The 20,413-nt window shown below is 35.8% G+C and overlaps 2 protein-coding genes across 2 annotated transcripts; both read left to right on the top strand.

Moving 5' to 3' along the window:
• The first annotated feature begins 961 nt into the window (after positions 1-961).
• LOC141481633 (brachyurin-like) lies at positions 962-9,535 on the top strand. Its single transcript, XM_074173492.1, has 5 exons — positions 962-1,123; positions 2,328-2,536; positions 4,575-4,798; positions 5,906-6,061; positions 9,330-9,535. The coding sequence occupies exons 1-5, from the start codon at positions 1,067-1,069 to the stop codon at positions 9,509-9,511; spliced, it is 828 nt and encodes a 275-aa protein (XP_074029593.1). The 5' UTR covers positions 962-1,066; the 3' UTR covers positions 9,512-9,535.
• A 2,758-nt stretch (positions 9,536-12,293) lies between these two features.
• Positions 12,294-20,326, top strand: LOC111507570 (brachyurin). The gene is made up of 4 exons (XM_023162906.2): positions 12,294-12,427; positions 16,333-16,550; positions 18,554-18,896; positions 19,771-20,326. The coding sequence occupies exons 1-4, from the start codon at positions 12,371-12,373 to the stop codon at positions 20,050-20,052; spliced, it is 900 nt and encodes a 299-aa protein (XP_023018674.2). The 5' UTR covers positions 12,294-12,370; the 3' UTR covers positions 20,053-20,326.
• Positions 20,327-20,413: the final 87 nt, after the last annotated feature.

Genomic DNA, 20,413 nt, shown 5'->3' with positions numbered 1-20,413 from the left:
ATATATATATATATATATATATATATATATATATATATATATATATATATAACAGAATAATTAGTGACTGGATTAACTATAAATCGATTCAATTCGTGAGGTTGCAGTCAATAGCTGGGCTGTTACAAAGAAAACTCTTTGTTATATGTCAAGCTTTCGGTATATTTCACACCTTCGTCATTCTTGTGCATTAACAGAACATGTTAATTCGGAGGATCATAAAATGAATTTTGAAAATCCAAATATTTTAGATAGAGAAACCAATATAACGAAAAGAATATTTTTGGAAATGATACATATTAATAACGAAGAACATTCAATGAATAAACGAACTGATATTGATAGTCTCAGCAAAATTTACACGTACCTACTGAAATATGATAAAGAAAATAAAAAATCTAGTAATTCGAGTATCATTCAGAATTTTCCCACTTGACATTGTCAGCCAAAATTTTTATTAACTGTCATTTATTAATGTTTTTCTATCTGTTTTTGAACCATTTTATATTTTATTCTCACGTTAGTAAGTTCTCCATATTTATATATTTTTTACAAGATATATAATCTTATTATTGTAGTTGTCCTGACGAAGGTGTGAAATATACCAAAAGCTTGACATATAACAAAGAGTTTTCTTTGTAACAGCCCAGCTATTGACTGCAACCTCACGAATTGAATCGATTTATATATATATATATATATATATATATATATATATATATATATATATATATATATATATATATAATACATTTTTTTTTCGTAACTCCACTTCTGCTTCGCGGTTTTCGTTTATGGAAAAGGTAATTTTTTCATCGGATGAAATTTGTTTTCTCCCGATATCCCGTAATCTAAAACACCGGCTTATAACTAAGGATTACGTAGTCAATTGTTTCAAATACTGAATGACGATAAGACAATTTTTATCTGTAATCAATAAATAATATAAGAAGTTCATTAGAAGTAGAAATTACTGATAAAGTGACAATTGATCATCTATAAATTCACTCAAGATATCTGATCGACCAGTCTTCCTACGAAACTCGTATTCCAGAATTGCAATAAAATGAAAAAAATCTTGTTGATCTTCGCTGTTTTTTCTGTATCACAAGCTGTTCCGAAAGTAAGTTATTTATTGAATAAGATCATTTTTGTGTTGCCTTCAAACTTTTGATAAAATCATGACATGCCCCTTCTCTTAATTAAATATGAATTTTTTTAGACATGTATATATGAGTGGTCTATCAGTAGCCAGGCGGTTCGACGTGGGTGCTTTGTTCACTCAGTCAATCGGCCGATGGGTGAGTCGATGGTTCAAGCCCAAGGCTGAACGATCAATTTTCACTTGCTATCGTCCAACCCGTGTTAGAAATCACACGTTAGAAGGTGAGACCTCGTTAGTCCTTAGCTCGAACAAGTTTCGACTTCCGAGGTTTGTCGTTCGTAGGGGTGCGATAGCTGGTTAACGGAAAAACATATAAATTGATGGATGTAGCCGTTACTACGTGGTAGGAAATCATATTGAAGAAAAGAGAAATGAAACTTTCTATGTTTTTTACCACTTTTATTTGTAACTAACGTTTCTGATACGGACATTTTCAAACTTCAAGCATAACTGTTATGTTTGAAGAAGCTATTGTATAGCGAAACACGTGTCGCGGTTTTTGTAAAACTCTTATAGTGAAAATCATAGAATAAACTCTATTTATTAATTGTTTATATGTTTATCAAATCGGAGTTCCGAGTAAAGACATTGGCCCAGATTCGTAGTTTCTGAAACAACAGATGATTTATTTTCTGCTAATTTTATATTTATCGACTCTGCAATTTCAAGTCGTTTTATTCGAGGACCAAAAAGAATTAATTGAGACTTACTTGCGTTTAAATTGAGATTGTGTGCAGCAAATATATCTAATGAGTTCTGAAGGTCCACATTAACTTTTTCTATTGAAGTTTGCTAGCTATCATGAGGAAAAGAAGAATACAACTGGATATCATCAGCATTTTGGTGTATAGAACAATTGTTTATTACTTTAATAAAAGTCTGAAATGTAGAGGGAAAATAATAGAGGCCCAAGAATCGAGCCTTGAGGAACTCCATGAGTTACAGGCAAGGTATCTGAGTATTGACCATCTAACATATGGTTTGTTTCTATTTGAATAAACTTTTTGTGTATAATCTGTACATTTTCGTAAATAGTTTTTATTGATGTTCAAATTACTTTCTTCTGGTGTTTTTTTCTTTCCGTATGATTCAAAGAGATCATAAAAACAATCAACCCCAATAACAGTCAAATTATGATTGTAACAACTTCCTTCATTTTCAGCTTAGCGATTACTTTGTCCATCCTTATCAAAGACAACATCAACCACGCCGCTTACCCATTGGCCTCCGTATAATCGGGGGGAACGATGCTTCACCCCATGCCTACCCTTACCAGGTCGGAATGTATGTTTATTCAACTCAAGTAGACTTCTGCGGGGGTTCCCTTATTTCTCCTAATTACGTCTTGACAGCAGCACATTGTGTAGACAAGTAAGTATAATTGGCGTAAGTACTACCGCGGTGGTAGTGCGCCCGACTCACGATCGGAAGGCCGTGGGTTCGATTCCCGCCTTGACCAGATATTTATCTCAAGAGAATGTATCTGGTTGAAGCTGGGATGATTCTGCAACCGTGTTTTTTTGGTACCTTGGGAGCTGTCTGACTTGTCCATTTAGTCCATGTCTCCAGGAAACACTGCAGCCTCTTGGGCTCATTGCGTTTATTCTCCCATCTTCTCATGACACCCATCGCGTATAGCCAATATACCATGTCTGGTTTTAGCCCCCATGTTTTTCCATAGATGCGTTTGGCGAGCATCAGTGCTACCTCTGCTTTCCTCTTTATCCTGTCCAAGTGTTGGTTTCAGGTCAGTTTGGAATCTAGAATTACTGCCAGATATTCAACATCCCCCGACACTTGTATTTCTTCACTTCGAAGTTTTAGAGGTCCGAGACCCTCCGTTTTAGTCCTCTTGGTGAATGCTACTATGGTCGATTTGGATGGGCTTATGTTAAGCCCTTCTTTTTCGGTCCATCTTGTTATAATATTCAGGGCCTGCTGTATGCATCCCTTCACTACATTATTGTATATACCCTGGACTAAGATGACTGAGTCGTCTGCATAGCCCAGTGCTTTATATCAATTGTGGTCCAAGAGACATAATAGCTCGTCCATTACAAGGTTCCATGGTTGTATATACCTACCAATCTTCCCCTAAGCATGCAGTCTATCCACCTACAGCTTGTTTTGTCGATCCCTCTTCTCCTCGACGCCTGGATGATTGATTCTAACGACGCGCGACGTATTATCAAATGCGCCCTCAATGTCCAAGAAAGCAGCTAAAAGTATTCCTTGTTTTTTGTAAGTATATTCTACTTTTTCTGTTATCCGACATAAAGCTGTTTCTGTTGACATACCTGACCTGTATGCATATTGGTCTCGATGTAATGGTCTGATAGCCAGTGATACGTCCCTGATATGCCTGTCAAGTAGTTTTTCTAGCGTTTTCAACGCAACCGAGTTAGGAATCACACGTTAAAAGATAACCTCGTTAGTTCTTAGATCGCACAAGTTTCTCAACTTCTGAGAGTTGTTGTTCGTATGGGAGCGACAGCTGATTAATGGAAAAAAAGATTTTTTTAAAAGAGATTTACAGCGGAGTTGAAATATCTTGGTATTATCTAACCTTACTTGTGTCTTGTGATGCACTGTTTGGAACCTTTGGTATAGTAATGGAAGATTAATATTCCTCTTCAAGTATTATGTACAATACTGTTACACATTTTTTTATCTATCTCGTGGGGTTCAGCCAGCATGTGCAGTGTAAGCGCAAAAAATGTGTTTAAATACATCACATTAGAAACCTCTAAAATTATCAGTGTTAATAAAGCCATGAGAAGAAATATGAACTTATTCATGTGGAAAACAGATAGCCAACTTATCTGTATTCCGCCAGGTTCATCATGGACCCACAATGAATATTATCCTAACATCTCTATCTGTAGAGTAGGGAGGGTAAGTGTAAGCCCACAGCAGTTAGGCCACATGTGACCCATTGTACATTCTCCCGAGGAGTTATCCTCCTAGGTCATCGTCCATCCTGTCCTTTCCAGGAAGGTGGACCAGTCACTAGGAGACATCTCCTTTATATCGGCAGGTGTAGGCCAAGACTCGCCGAATACACACTCTCTTATTGACGATAACTCCAGGCACTCGCATAGGACATGTCTGACAGTCTCATCTTCCTGTTCACACATCCTGCAGAGAGGTGTGTCCACTAGCCCCATTTTATGGAGGTGTTTCCTTAGTTGACAGTGGCCCACTAGCCCTATTTTACGGAGGTGTTTCCTTAGTTGACAGTGGCCAGTCCTACTGTTAAGCGTAGATTTTTCCTGGTCATCGCCAGATATTTCTTCGGCGCCAGCTTCCCAGGGTCGCCCAAGGTGATCCTGGCAAGATTGCATCGTTTGATTCCATCCCATCTCTTTTATCCTGACATTTAAATGATTCGTTCAATTTATTTTTACAGAGCCTACAAGGTAGAAGTGATACTAGGTGCCCACAACGTAACTGCTGAGGAGGACTCACAAGTACGTTTAGTTTCAGTTGACATTGTAGTCCATGAAGAGTGGGATAGAGACACTCTTACCAACGACATAGCACTGATAAAACTCCCTAGTCCCGTAAAAGAAACGGATGCCATAAAAATCATCGATATTGCCGCTGGTAGAGATAGTTTCGTAGGGGACAAAGGTAGGTTATGAGTGCTACACTCTATTTCCACAACAGGTTTTGATGAAGCAGATACCCAAAATCAATGGAATAGTTGAACTGTAGAGATCTGTAGAAAAAACTTCAGTGACTGAACATTTGACTAAAATGAGAAAAAAGGAACTATGATTTTGATATTAAAAAAAAATAATAAGAACGTTAATTTGCAAAGAGAACACTTTATTGTGACTTGAAATTTTGAAGGTTAAATTTTTTACATTGACGTAAAAAACAAGCGTCCATCAACTTCAATATTCGAATATTCTCGTTATTCTGTTACTGCGTCGTATTAAATTTCAACATTAATAACTCATTTTAAATATTGACTGAAAGTTTCAAAAGTGTTTTATGGTTACAAAACTTGAACAAAACTTGGAAAATATCTTTGGGGGATGAGCAGAAAGGAAGTGTACTCTTATAACACAAGTTATTCCAATATTTCGATAAAATTTATCATCTTCAAGGAAAAGCTACAAAATTTGTGTGATAATAGTACAATATAAAATTATTATAAACGGGCTCAACTTACTGTAAGTGAGGATGGTAGTGTAACATTAATTTCGACAGGTTGAGCAAAATAGTTATGTTTCAAATAGAAGAATAGCAGATTTTCCATCAAGTGAACATTTTATCATAAATCCACAAATGAAGAAAATAATCTCAATCAAGATACATACTGTACTAGTACTATGTTGCTGTATCGTTGCTGTTTTCAATGTTTTGACAGAATCAGAATGAACGAACTTAAGTGTGCGCAGCGTTATAGAACAGTGCTTCCAAAAAATCGTTCTACAGCGCCATCTAGTGGCCAGTTACAGAAAAATTGATAGCCTAAAAACCTTCTCTATGAAAAATTACTTAAACATATCAAGTTTCATCACGATCGGTTGAACGATGTAGAAGTTTATCACTTACCAACCAACCAACCAACCAACCAACAAACTTCCATTTTTATATATAAGATACAGAATAGCTCTTTGTTACCTCTGCTCTTTTCCTAATTCATCTTGTACCTGTGCTGCAACTAGTTGTTTTTTTTTTGTATGAAATTATTGAAAAAGTATCTATTCAACCTTTTTTTCTTTTCAGCTGTCACAACTGGTTGGGGTCTAGTTGATCAAAATATAAGAACCGTCACTCCAATTTTGAAATATGTTGTGAGTACCGTTCTTAGTAACGCCGCATGTAAGAAGGCAAAGAAAAGTTATGATGACATTATCACTCCCTTTCTTCTATGTATATCTGGTGAGTAATATACTAACATAACGTGGAAAATAAGAACATTTTTCGTAGCATGCTATACAAAACAAAAATCATATTATTTGATTACACAACAAACTCTCCACTTACTTAGATATGCAGTGCATTCCATTTAAAACGAGCCACCCCTAATAACTTTTGGTACAATAATTTTTCGAAAAAAATAAAAAAACACGTCAACAATAGTATACAGGGGGGCACATTTTGACATATTCACATTTGATGTTACTTCCCCTAACGCACCTCCAGAGGATATCACCAATTTATTTTAAATGGATCACCATATATTTGTGACAAATCACATCTATTTCATTTATTTCCATTTTAACTAGTATCGTTTCGCCATCTGGTGAATTTTCTCGGTACCTTATCCGCCGCAGTGAAGGCCGATTCCAGTTGTTTACAGTTTTCTACCGTCCTTAATCATAAGTAGCGATGGCCCTCATGCCCTCCGGGATAGGCAACCAATATTTCATTTTGACGGGTTTTTTGCATTGGCAAAGTATTTCCAGGGTCAGGTTTTTTATGAACGACTGTCGAGATTCTTTTTCGTCTCTGGAGACCTGAGTGAGAACGGTTTTTGATGCGCCATATTTGCTCGATTGTTCGAAGATTCTTCTTGTTTGCTCTTTAAAGTGAACTTCGTTCTAAATTACCTTACTGTGGTCCTTAAGGACAAGATTCACCATCGAGTCCCGTGCCTGTAATTATTTTAGGTGGGTAATGATTTTTATTACTATAAATGATGTAACACGTGTGTGAAGTTTTTATTAACTACTTTTAACTATTTTATTAAAACATTTGTAATTATTTTAGAACTGAGTCAACATCCAAATAAGTACTCTGTCTCCCCCTCGAACTGAAAATAGATTGTTTCGCACCTTATCCTGTGTCTCATTGGATCGGCAGCAACCCCTTTCAAAAAACCCTGAGATTGAACCCTTACATATTGTTTCGTATTATCACATGCTCCATGATGAGCAGATTTCAACAAAGTATATAACATATGGTCTGAAGCGTATGGTATATTATTTTGAGTTAACGAGTCACCCTGAATAACTTTTTGAACAATGATTTGCAGGAAAAATAAAAAAAAAGTTCAACAATTATACAGGAGACATTTAAAATATTCGTTCTAGAGACAAATATGGAAGCAATAAATCAGAAAAAGAGATTTTTTTATTAATTCTTGAATCAAAATCTGCTGACTGGCGATGAGAAGAAAAAAATTATTATAGAAAATGTTCAAAGACGTTTCCGCCAACTTCCATACAATGATACAAACGAGCTTCCATTACCGCCCTCACATGGTTGAGAATCTCGTGAGTTATTTCTCTGCAATGCCTCACGCTATTCCCTCTCAAATCTTCTAATGTTGTTGATTCTATCTCATACACTTTAGACTTTAAATGACCCCATAGAAAGAAATCTACCGAAGTGAGATCGGATGACCTTGGTGGCCATTCTGTAGTACACATTCACTATTTCAATTCGTATAAACCATTGCTTCTCAAGAATTCATAAAAACAGAAACACCGCGCAATTGTAACTACGCCTGGTAGGTAATCGTTATTTTAAAATGAGACAAATACAAAATGAAGAGCATATCGAATTCAAACTTAACTGCATTTATTATAGAAAGACGAAACTAGAATCTCTGGTGTCGGTCGGTCGGTAGCCGGTCGGTTCGACGTGGGTTCCTTGTTCACTCATTCAATTGACTGGTGTGTTGGTCGGTGGTTCAACCCGCAGGCTGAACAATCGATTTTCACTTGCTATCGTCCAACCCGTGTTAGGAATCACACGTTAAAAGGTGAGACCTCGTTAGTCCTTAGCTCACACAAGTTTCGACTTCTGAGGGTTGTTGTTCGTAGGGGTGCGACAGCTGGTTAACGAAAAAATATATTTTGAAATTTTAAAATAAATTTAAAACGAGCACTTTTCCCTCTCAAAGGCATACACTTTTTCAAATGTATTTTCAAAGAATTCGGAACCCATCCTTTACTTCCTCCGCAATGCAGAATAATTAGTCGCGATCCTTTATTTGCAGGCATGTTAGGAGTACACATTCTCGAACCATTAGTCCACCCTTTCGTATACCAAGTTTCGTCTAAATAGAAAATTTGCCGTTGTTCTTGTCTATACCTATTTAGTTATTTGTTTCAAGTATTTGTTACGCAATTCCACTATTCTTCTGCTTTCCATAACTGATTTAAAATCTAAATCCTAGTTTCTTCATTCAATTCTGCTGTGAGCTGCGTGAGCTAACGTGAGCTACTGTCACAGCAGCTCACGTTATGGCCGGAAGTATTCAATTCGTTTCTTATGATTTCAGTTGTAGGAATCTCATTGATTTTGTAACAGTATTGTTTTTTTTTCAATGATTTTATTAGATGAACATCTAAAGGTTTTGGTAATCCTGTATCACATCGCGTCTTGCGTTCATAAGGTTTGTTTTTTACTATTTTACGTACAGTTGAGTAAGGAATTTCGGTCAAATCTGATGTTACTTGTAATAGTTTGTTTCCCTCGAAATCAAACTTGAGATGTAGATTCTTATATACATTGAATCATACTATCTGTGTTTCAGTATTCGAATGCATCCGAATTTTATTCACTGGTATCTCTTTTTCGCATTGTTCACCACCGCTATTGGAATCACTACACCGGAAAAAGTTTGCGTTGTTATCACACTCGTTATTACTTTAGTACTTGTCCAAGGACATCACATTTTAAACAGATAACAAGAATTTTAAGTAATTATAACTGCACCAATATCGAATTTCAATACTCAAATCGCGATCAGTTCCTGAAATGAACACGACGGCGATAACCATCCCCGATTCCCCGATTTCTATTCGTCACCGTAACATGACTTCAAATTTAATTTTATGACTCTTCAGCCAATCATAAAACTCGGTTAGTGAAAATTATCCAATACGAACCGTCAAGTCTACAGTCCACGTGGACTAGTCCGCTGCCGGTTCATTTCTATGTATTGGTTTTTTTGGCCTTTGAGAGTGCTGTCAACTTTAAGTGTGCATAATATTCATTACTTCGACTATACTTTTATATTTTCCATACTTTTTTAAGTATGGTCAGTGTGGCACCGCGAGACGGTGGCCCACACTGACCACGCCTTACGCCGCTTCTGGGTGCGATCCCAAGAAATCGATTGATAATCATGTACTCAAATTATTTCTTGTTGTAATCAGGTGATCACTGATTGTTTTTTGTCTGTGACATTTTCCAGGTACAGGCCCAGTAGGAACATGCCAGGGTGACTCGGGAGGACCTTTGGTGGTCAATGGAGTGCAAGTTGGATTAGTATCGTTCGGCTATAAAAATTGCAGCGCTGGTTTGCCGTCGGTGTTTACGAGAGTGTCTGAATACGTAGACTGGATTGCCAAAAATTCAGATGTGACTTACAGATAATTTCAATAAATTTTTACTTCGTTATATTTTTTTTGGTTTCACAAAGAAAAATTTTCGAGTTATAAGTAACTTGACTTTACTCGGTGGATTAGATAGATAATTAGGTTAGGTCCAAATTGAGTGGGTCTATTCGACCATTCACCGCAACCCGCAAGGGTTTATTGTGGCTCATACCTATTCACACTCGACCAAATAAACTCAGATTCTCAACGAAGCCGATTAGTTTGTATGGTGAGTGGTCTTTCAGGTCAGATGGTACGAGTACGGTTCTGCCGAACTCTAGAAAACTGATTCGGTCCCCAGCGGGGCAGGCACAAAGTATATGCTCTGCTGTGTCATCGTTAACGAGGTAGTCGGATAGTCAAAAAACAATACATTTTTCAGAAGGGAATTATAGAACCTTTTTGAAGGGCTCAAAAAAAACTTTATTTCAGCTTTTTCAAGTCTCCAGCATTGAAACTATGCGAGTTATTACTAAAATGTTGGTCTCTATGTTTTTCGGCGATGAAAATCTTATTCTAGAAGTTTCACCGGTTCAAAGTGCTTAGTTTTGAAAACATTTGAGCCCAAAAGTGAAACTATTACACAATATCGCCATATTCAAGCAACTGTTTATAAAAGTTACCGCGTTACAAATGAGTTGTAATGATGATCATAAGGATGAATAATGATGATTTTAATAAATTGATGGATCTAGCCGTTACTACGTGGTAGAAAATCATAATGAAGAAAAAAGAAATGAAACTTTCTATGTTTTTATCACTTTCATTTGTAACTAACGTTACTGCAGTTTCGTTCTATAAGGACCTTTTCAAAGTTATACAACTATTGTTAGCTTATGATGACACACCAATTGCTGAAAGATCACCTATCAGATCGAAAACAAATAGTTGAAATTAAAGAAATAAAAAGCCATCTTAGGACTGTCACGGTATTCCTCAGGGATCGGTGCTTGGACCCTTATTATTCACTATAGGTATATATAAATAGTTTGATGGCATTACCATCTGATGGTAAACTCATCAGTTTTGCAGATGATATGGCAATAATCTACAACGGAAAACAAGGACAGATTTAAAAACAACAACAGAATAAGACCTGAGGAGTATACGTGACTGGTTCAAATACAACAAACTAACAGTCAATACTCAAAAAACATATTATTTGCCTTTCACATCTTACCCTAATCACCTTCCAAACTTGGGAACCCTGGACATTGGAGGCAACTCTCGTATAGAAGAAAAATAGCACTTGAAATATTTAGGAATAATAATTGATAGACACTTGAGAGGGGATTTACATATCGAGCAGGTGAAAAATAAATTAAGAGGTCTACTCACAAAATTCAAGTACTTAGTGGAATTCTTGGATATGAAAAACTTAAAAAAACTGTACTATACACTTGTGCAATCTCAGGTTTCTTACCGAATCTTAGGTTCGGGAGATGTAACAGAAAATATTATACATAATTTGAGTATCATACAAAAATGGATTCTGAGAATGAAGAAGAACATAAGATATCCCAGTGACAAGCTATTTTCAGAGACCAATGTTCTTGATATAAGACAAATATTTTGTCAACGAATTCTAATCTATATCCGTAAAAATAAAAATGAAGTCAACACCCATCGACCACCGTTATGAAACTCGAATAACAAATAAAAACATGAAAGTTCCAACCTGCGAAAAAACAGCCGGTCAACGCTCAGCAGAATATCTTGTACGAATAATATACAATTTACTGCCACAAAACCTCAAATCTATCAAATATTATACCTCTTTTAAATACCATGTAAAACAATGGATGAACACTACAGATAGAAACATATTCAATAACCTTATAAACCTAAAGTTTTTACAATAAACAGATACACTCCAAATCACCCAAATACGACATATACCGGACTATGACAACCCACCTACCAAAATAAGATACCAAAACCCTACCTTGACAAAAATAATAATAAAAAAAAATTAATTAGTTAATATTACTTCAATGTATTACTGTTGTATCCTATACTATATAAATATTAACATCTATATCACGCACAAGCTTTAAAGCTTCAGTGATGTTTCATGTCTATTTTCAAAGTTGGATACCCTTTTTTGTATTTTTTTATTTTTGAAAATAAACATTATTATTATTATTATTATTATTTATTGTATAAATTTGAAAATGTCCGTATTGGACGAAACTGCAGTAACGTTAGTTACAAATAGAAGTGGTAAAAAACATAGAAAGTTTCATTTCTCTTTTCTTCATAATGATGATTTTAATAATCTGTGAATTTTACATCTGTACTTTGTGTTTCTAATGAGGATGTAGGTCGGTAGCCGGTCGGTTCAACGTGGGTGCTTTGTTCACTCATTCAATCGACCGCCGTGTGAGTCGGTGTTTCAAGTCGCAGGCTACACGATTGATTTTCACTTGCTGTCGTCCAACTTGTATTAGGAATCACACGCTAAAAGGTAAGACCTCGTTAGTCCTTAGCTCGCACAAGTTTCGACTTCTGAGTGTTGTCGTTCGTAGGGGTGCGATAACTGGTTAACTGAAAATACTTTTTTTGTACATATAACAAACATATTTCAACATATTTTGAGTATGCTATGTCTATCTATTCCTATATAATCAGAGAGTATCCAATATTATTACTACCTTCTATTGGGTCATGTTGACACTCTTTGTTTTCTGTTCACGTTTAAGTATGCACTTAGTCATGAAAAGAAATTTTCACTAAATCATCAGTGTTGCTAGTGAATGATATCTAATAATAAAGATAATTGCTAACTCCCCAGATTGAGATATGTAACCTAAAAGATTAATGTTATTATCAATTAGTAGTTGAAAGTATTGAAAACATGAAAGTCATACTCATTTTCTTTTTAACAAGTATTTGTGCTCTGAAGCAAACACGGGTAAATATTGATCCTTTATTTTTATTGCCATTATTTTTTTGAAGATAACGTTGATAACAATACTATCATTTCTATTTACATTCTAATTCATTCTGAGATATGTAATGTGGAAAACCAGTGAAAACAGCACTGTTTCTTATTATAACGTTGAGAAAAATAAGTAGGTATCACATCCCAAACTACCTAATTGCTAATTACGATAAATGCATTGAACAAAATATGCGGTAGACAGCAATCCATAAATTTGATTATCTAATGATATACAAGGGGTTGTAAATAAAACATGCTTATCGGAAATAAGACCCATAAAATTGTCTATTCTAAAGCTTTGGTTGACAAATGGGGAATGGAAAAAATAATTAGCGACGCCCACAGAAATTTCAGTACAGGATGGATATGTTCCACAGCAGGCGCGCGTGTTAATAAAAAAATACTTTTTTTCAAATGAAGAAATACATGAAAAGTGATTTCGAATTATATCAAGGAGGTTATGTACAGCGCCATCTGCCTGCGAATAGATCCAGCAATAATGTCGATAATTCTGTCAAATACAGATCTCGAGCTTGAGATTTACAAACATTCATACATACAGGTGAAGCTAATAAAAGCGTGTTAATTAATAGAAAATGCTCAAGACTTTCGCGGACGAGGTTTTCAATGTCACTCTTTTTCGAGTTTGAAGGCCGTGGATTTTTGGAATTTCTTCTCGACGTTTCGCTGGCGCTAGTGGCTATCTTCTTCAGAGGTTCATACATCTTGCGTTTATCTCTAATGACTAGGTATTACGAATGCGTAAAGCGTATTTATGTTGACTCATCCTAGATTAGGTAAATTGTCAATAACATTCCTCTCCCAAGAAGACTGAGATGGTCCTTTTCACCAGGAAAAGAAGTTTATCGGGCTTGAAACCTCCCTTAAATCTTTAAAAGCAAACTAAACTTCTCTGAAGAGGTGAAATACCTTGGTACTAACCTCGCCAGGAAGCTAACATGGAACTCTCATCTACAGAGTAGAGCAAAGAGAGCATATGTGGTTTATGAGCAATGTCGGAGGATAGTGGGACGCGCATGGGGTCTTTCACCCCGTGTGGTCACCTGGATCTACACGGCAATAATAAGACCTATGTTAACGTACGGAGCCATTGCATGGGGACCGAAAGTTCTACAAGCAACTGCTATCCAAAAATTATATCAAATACAGCGATTGGCTTGTTTAAACATCACAGGAGCCATGAGAACAACACCAACCGCGGCAATAGAATTAATTACGAGTCTGACCCCTCTGGACCTGTACGTTAAGGAGGTTGCATTAATGGTCATGTTACGATTGCGCACGGCTGGTGTAAACCTCGAAGTAGGAATGGGTCAATTGAGGCTGGGCCTCTGACGGGAAGCGCTCACTGCGCAACGTCTGCTGCAGACAGCCAGTGATGCAATTGAACCCAGGTTTGTGTTTAATAAACCCTACAAAATACAAATAAAACAGAACACAGAGTCAGATGCTACAAATGCAATACGCATATATACAGACGGCTCAAAAACCAAAGAAGGCTCAGGATGTGGAGTGTACTCCAGATTACTAGGCATAAGGATAAAGTGGGGAGTGGGAAAAAATACCAGCGTGGTTCAAACAGAACTGGCTAGTATCTCAATCGCCACAAAAGAAATAACCAGAAAAGGAATTTCTGGCAAAAACATAACAATCTGCACTGATAACGGACAAGCCCTATTAGCTTTGAACAGACAACGTGTTACTTCAGGGCTAGTACTAGAGTGCCACCAAGATTTAGCCAAAGCCTCGATAGATATCACTTACTGAATTATATCTACAAAGAAGTGGATTCGAATAATTTTGTAATGTCTTTATTTTTTGATCTAACAAAAGCGTCTGGGTCTGCAAATAAAAGATGTCTGCAACAAATTAAACAAGACATTCTTTGCTTCAAGGCAAATGAAATCATGCATGGACACAGCAGGTCTACTAGAAATCTATTTTGCTATGGCATATTCACATATATCCCTCAATATCATAGCATGGGGTTGCAGTAATGAATTCATCAGAGTATTCGTAGCACAAAAGCTCATTGTTAGACTAATTTTCAGCATTGAACACCGAGACAGCTGTAAACCAGTATTCGTTAGGGAAAAATTATTACCGGCTCCCTCCATATACATTCTTAAATGTATAGGATTTGCTAGATCTAACATCCATGAACTAGAAACAAACGCAACGGTGCACAGTTACAACAGACGTCATGGTGATGTTTTGCGTATTCCAAGTCATAAGTCAACGAAATATAAAAAGTCCCCTTTGTATAATGCCATAAATCTGTATAATAAATTACCAGAGCAGATCAAACAAATTACCTCTTATAAAGTGTTTCATGGTAGAGTAAAGCAATTGCTGGTGCAAAAATGTTACTATAGTTGTGATGAATTCCTGGAAGATGATTTCCGTTGAGCAATGATTTTACTTATTTTTTTCCTCTTACTATCTAGTGTTATCTTCAACGCCTGTTCCATATTTTTACTAAGGAATTTATATACGTGTCTTGTCTATATATGTGGGTGTGTATATGTGTGTATTTATGCATATATGTATATACACATATATGATAAATGAAATACCTACCTATTTTATTCGTATCACACTATATATATATATATATATATATATATATATATATATATATATATATATATATATATATATATATATATATATATATATGTATATATATATATATATATATATATATATGTATATATATATATATATATATATATATATATATATATATATATATATATATATATATATTTTAAGTTATTGACATACCATATGTACATACTGTACCTCAGTGGCAAATAAATAAATAAATGAAAATAAATAAATAAATAACATTATCCTGAGGTGGATTAAAAGGCATGACAGGAGTAAAGGTAATCGCATTGTCGACTCTTTAGCTAAGGAAGCGGTTGGACTAAGAATTTTAGGACTTCGACAATGGCGGAACTAGCTAAACGTTACACCCATGCTCAATCCCTAAAGAGATCGAATGAAATCAAAGGAAGCAATCTTGCCAGGATCACCCTGGGCAGCTGGCGCCGAAGAAATAACTCGCGATGGCCAGGAAAAATCTACGCTTACCAGTAGGATTTCTGACTGGTCACTGTCAACTAAGGAAACACCTCCATAATATGGGGCTAGTGGCACACCTCTAAGTGTACAGGAAGATGAGACTGTCAGGCATGTCCTATACGAGTGTCCGGAGTTATCGTCAATAAGAGAGTGTGTATTCGGCGAGTCTTGGCCTACACCTGCCGATACAAAAGGAGATGTCTCCTAGTGACCTGTCCACCTTCCTGGAAAGGACATGATGCTGCTGATAAACCCGTTGCTGCTTGAAGATGTTCCAGTTCTTCCTCTAGATGCTCTGGTCTACATATTCTTAGAACGCCCGTTCCGTTAGAGTGCAGCCATAACATTGTAAATGATAATAATTAGGCAATTTTCACGAATAAAATTTTTATTATAAGCGGGTTTACCACCGTACCTTCATCGGTAGAGATGATGAAGCCAGGGTTCTTTTCTCTTTCAACAAACGAAACGTTCCAAGATTATTAGTTGCTGCAGAATTATTAGACGAAAATTACCTTGATTATGTTGGCTCCTCAAATGTTGAACTTGGTCTCATATGTAGGAAATAGGATTTGATTTCACATATAGATGACCCTCTTAAAGTTAACTATTGAAAACCGTAGCCTCTTAAGTCTCCCGACTCCACTCATCTCGATTATTTTCTCTGAGCTCCTTTCAAAAGATTGATTTGAAATCAAATTCATGTCTTCGTTTGCAACAGTTAAGTTCCGTGTTATATAGCATATCTTGCATTCATTTTATAGACTATACTCCAAGAAAAGGCAACCGCTGATGGATCTGGGATTCCAGTTAGCTCAAAAATCAATTTCAATCCCAGAATAATAGGTGGCGCAACTGTAGTACCGAATTCATACCCCTTCCAAGCTGCCATACAGTCAATCTACTCGAATTTCAAGGCTTTCTGTGGCGGGACTTTAATAACTTCCCAATGGGTTCTTACAGCAGCACATTGTGTGGACCGGTAAGTAATAATGTGTATCTAGTTTTATATTTCAGGCTGAAGTTTTAAATTTGAAAAACGCCCTTTGCTCCTTTAAAAATATTGAGACATTTATGATGAATTACATCGATTATTATTATTATTTTTATTCGTAATAAACACTCTGGAATCGTAATTATCAGGTCCCAACATTATGTTAGCAGTTTTTTCCAAATCACAAAAAAAGGGATTGCTTAGAAGCAAAAAACTTCCGACAAATTTTCATTTAACCATCTTTCTCTAAGATGATTGAATATGCCATTTACACACAACTTGTTGAATTTTTAGAAGTCAATGATATTTTGAGTCCACATCAATTTGGCTTCAGAAGAGGGAAATCAACCTCTGATGCAATCAACTCTCTCACAAATTACATAAAAGATGCATTTGACAATAAAGATGAATATATTGGGGTATTCACTGATCTCACTTCGGCGTTTGATTGTGTGAATCATAAAATCCTCTTAGACAAATTATACTGGTATGGTATTAGAGGGGTGTGCCTAAATATGATAGAATCATACTTGACTAAGAGATTTCAAGTGGTAGAATGCGGAGAATCTCGTAGTCAAAAAATGAAATTGATAAGAGGAGTTCCTCAGGGCTCCATATTAGGACCACTTCTCTTTCTTACATATATATTAATGATCTACCACATTTCTTGAATTCATCAGATATTAAGACTACCATGTATGCAGATGATGCAACCTTGAGCAGAGCAGTGGACGAACTTAAAACTCCTCAACATACCCTAAATAATATCCTGGACAAAGCAAGATCTTGGTTTGGATCAAATGAACTGATTTTAAATGAACAAAAAACAGAAGTACTAATTTTTGAAACAAGAAACTCAAACCAAGCTGATAAAACTGCAGTTGAATTTTTAGGGGTTTATATTGACACACATTTATCGTGGGTAGAACATATAAATAACGTATGTACCAGGCTGAGTAGGTCAATTAGAGTAATTAAAAGATCTGTGAACCAGAATGCAGTCCTCATTCTCTTTTTCACTCAGTTCTAAGATATGGAATAATATCCTGGGGCAGTGCATCAAAATGTCATCTGGAAAAAGTGTTTATCCTGCAGAAATTCGCTGTAAGAGGTACAACTTCTGCCAGATGGGATGAAACTTGCCGTCCAATATTTAAAAATCTCAAAATAATGACACTGTATTCAGTCATTGTTTATGAAAACCTAATACATATTCGACTAAATATAAATAATTATACCTATCGTACAGACATACACCATCATGATACTAGAAATAAATCAGACATCGTCATGCATGCAAATAGACTGAAAAGGACTGACAATATTGGCCTTAAGCTATACAATACTCTGCCACTAGACTTTCTCAATTTGTCATTCAATAGATTTAAGTACTCTCTGAAGTTTTTTTTTACTGAAAATCCTCTGTATGATATCAATGAATTTTATGGAAGTGTTCAATTGAATAGAGATGCCTTCAATGTGGACACCTAAACAATAGGTGTGTTCCCAGTTGACTAATATGTATGTGTATTGTAATTTAAATCAAATGTTTGTACTGAACGTCTTTACGATCTTGATATTCTTGATGATCTCAAAATAATTTTTTTCAACCTTATGATTACCATCTAATTCTCAAATTCAATCATGTAATTTAATTTGTTTTAATGAGTATGTCTTCGTATTTTTTTTTCTCAATTCATGACCACCATTGATTGTGGAATCTTAAGATGTATATAGTCTGATTTTGATTGCGCCATTTGTTTTGACATGTCTATAAACCTTGTGTTTCTCAAGACGAATAAAGATATTATTATTATTATTATTGCGTTGCTAGTATTACATAATGATAGCAACGCAACTTTGAGTATTGAGTTGCAGTGTAAGTTACAGAGCACCTGAAAAGTACCTAATTTTGGCATTTTGTAAGTGCAATTTTCGTACTTTGCGTCGCTGGCGTAACAGAGCTAAACTAATCAACATTATCTTTTTAGAAATCCAAAACATATCGAAGTAGTCTTGGGTGCTCACAACTTATCCGTTCGTGAACCGACTAGACAGTACTACAAAACTACTAACTATAAAATGCATCCATGGTGGAACGCCACGACCTTACAGTACGACATTGCTCTGATCAAACTGCGCCAAAACGCCACTCTGAACAGTTTTGTTGGAATCGTCAGCTTAGCTAAAGGAAGTGACACGTTCGATGGGAGAATTGGCATCACTTTAGGTTGGGGGCAAACCGAGACAGGAAATGTATCTAGTGTGTTGAAGGGGGTGGAAGCAACCATTTTGTCGAATAGGGGATGTAGAAACTATCGTTCGTATAACCAGGTAAATAGCATAGGTACACTGGTTTCTAGTACTAAGCGATTTTTACAAAGCGTGTCACAAAAACAGAAAACAAATTGAATATTCTACTTGCCGGAAAACACTTTTCTGATTAATCTAAAGATGGACAGTTCTTGCAAATGCTTCTTGTTCGTCCTTCAGTAAGACTTATCTGAAATCAATCGAGAAATAACCTATGCAGACCGGTTCCGAAGTATTATTCCTCAACAGTGTAGGACAGTCAGATAGTTTATGTTGTGCAAAAAAGCTGAAAAGTTTCAGAACATTAAGAGGGTTGTAACTCTGGAAATGAGGAAGACCACCATTTTTTTTTCGGGTTCGTAATCTACCCCTCAAAATACGTCACTACACACAATTTTTTTTCAAAATCGGCGGATACAGCCCATTTGAAATTTTACCTTTGACTTTAACCTAACTCCATCTACTGCTCTGACCAATAAAATTCAGTAAGGTCAATTTCAAATAAAAATTTGATATACTTACCTCTACCAACGTACCGTTTTCTGTGGGAGAAGAACATCTCAGTAGCACTTGTGCTGAGTTGAATTTCGCCTTTTGTTATATCAGCAACTAGCTCTGTAATTTATCTAAATGTTATTATGTAACTACAGCTAGGAAACAATAAAGACAATTATTATTATTATTCCGTAAGTTATCAATCATCAAGATTCTGCTGAAGGACGAACTAAAAGCATCTGCAAGAATTTTTTCTCTAAGATAACTCACACAAATGTCTGTTGGATATAATACAATGTCTGTCCTAGTATTAGCCAGGAAACTTGCAATATTACGACAAAAACTCACCAAATACTATTGTCTAAGAATGTTATAAGACTTGAATACTTCGAATTTTTAGATAATCACACCTCGCCACATCTGCACCTCCGGATCAAGCATCACGGGGCCAAAGGGTAGCTGTAATGGCGATTCCGGAGGACCTCTTCTGGTGAATGGGGTCCAAGTAGGTATAGTTTCCTTCGGGCCTGAAAACTGCATGCTCTCTCTACCGTCCGTCTTCACCAGAGTCAATAAATATGTCAACTGGATTGAGAGAACTATATCCAGTGCCACAAGACTTTCTTTGAAAGTTTGTTATATCCTTTCACTTGTTTTTCTAGCACGATTTATTTCGAAATAGAGAATCAGTAATGGTCGATTTGAAATTACTGACACACGTGATTGGAATTTCTAGAAAGCAATTTCGAGATAATGGTAGAAGAAAAAGAGACTGAATTTTGGTAGAAATTGAAAATAATAGAAGGCTAGTAAATACAGATATTTCAACTAAAAACTGCAGTTTTATTGTGTTATTATTTATATCAACTATAAAATGAACCTACATAAAGTAGTTGTTTCAAAAGTATTTTTCTTTCATGTAATTTAATGTATGCAGTGCTTTTCTTTGATGTCCCCCTCTTTTATTTTTTGAACGGGTCAACTAAAAAAATTGAAATTTGGGATAATGAAATTAATGCATGAATAATTTATTTTGAAGTGAC

The sequence above is a fragment of the Leptinotarsa decemlineata genome, unplaced genomic scaffold (genome assembly GCF_025532065.1).
Source record: "Leptinotarsa decemlineata unplaced genomic scaffold, Ldec_3_MD MMD2_tig00000251_RagTag_RagTag, whole genome shotgun sequence".
NCBI lineage: Eukaryota > Metazoa > Arthropoda > Insecta > Coleoptera > Chrysomelidae > Leptinotarsa > Leptinotarsa decemlineata.
Note: the sequence above shows the minus strand (reverse complement) of the source record. Positions and strands in the feature narration are given on the sequence as shown.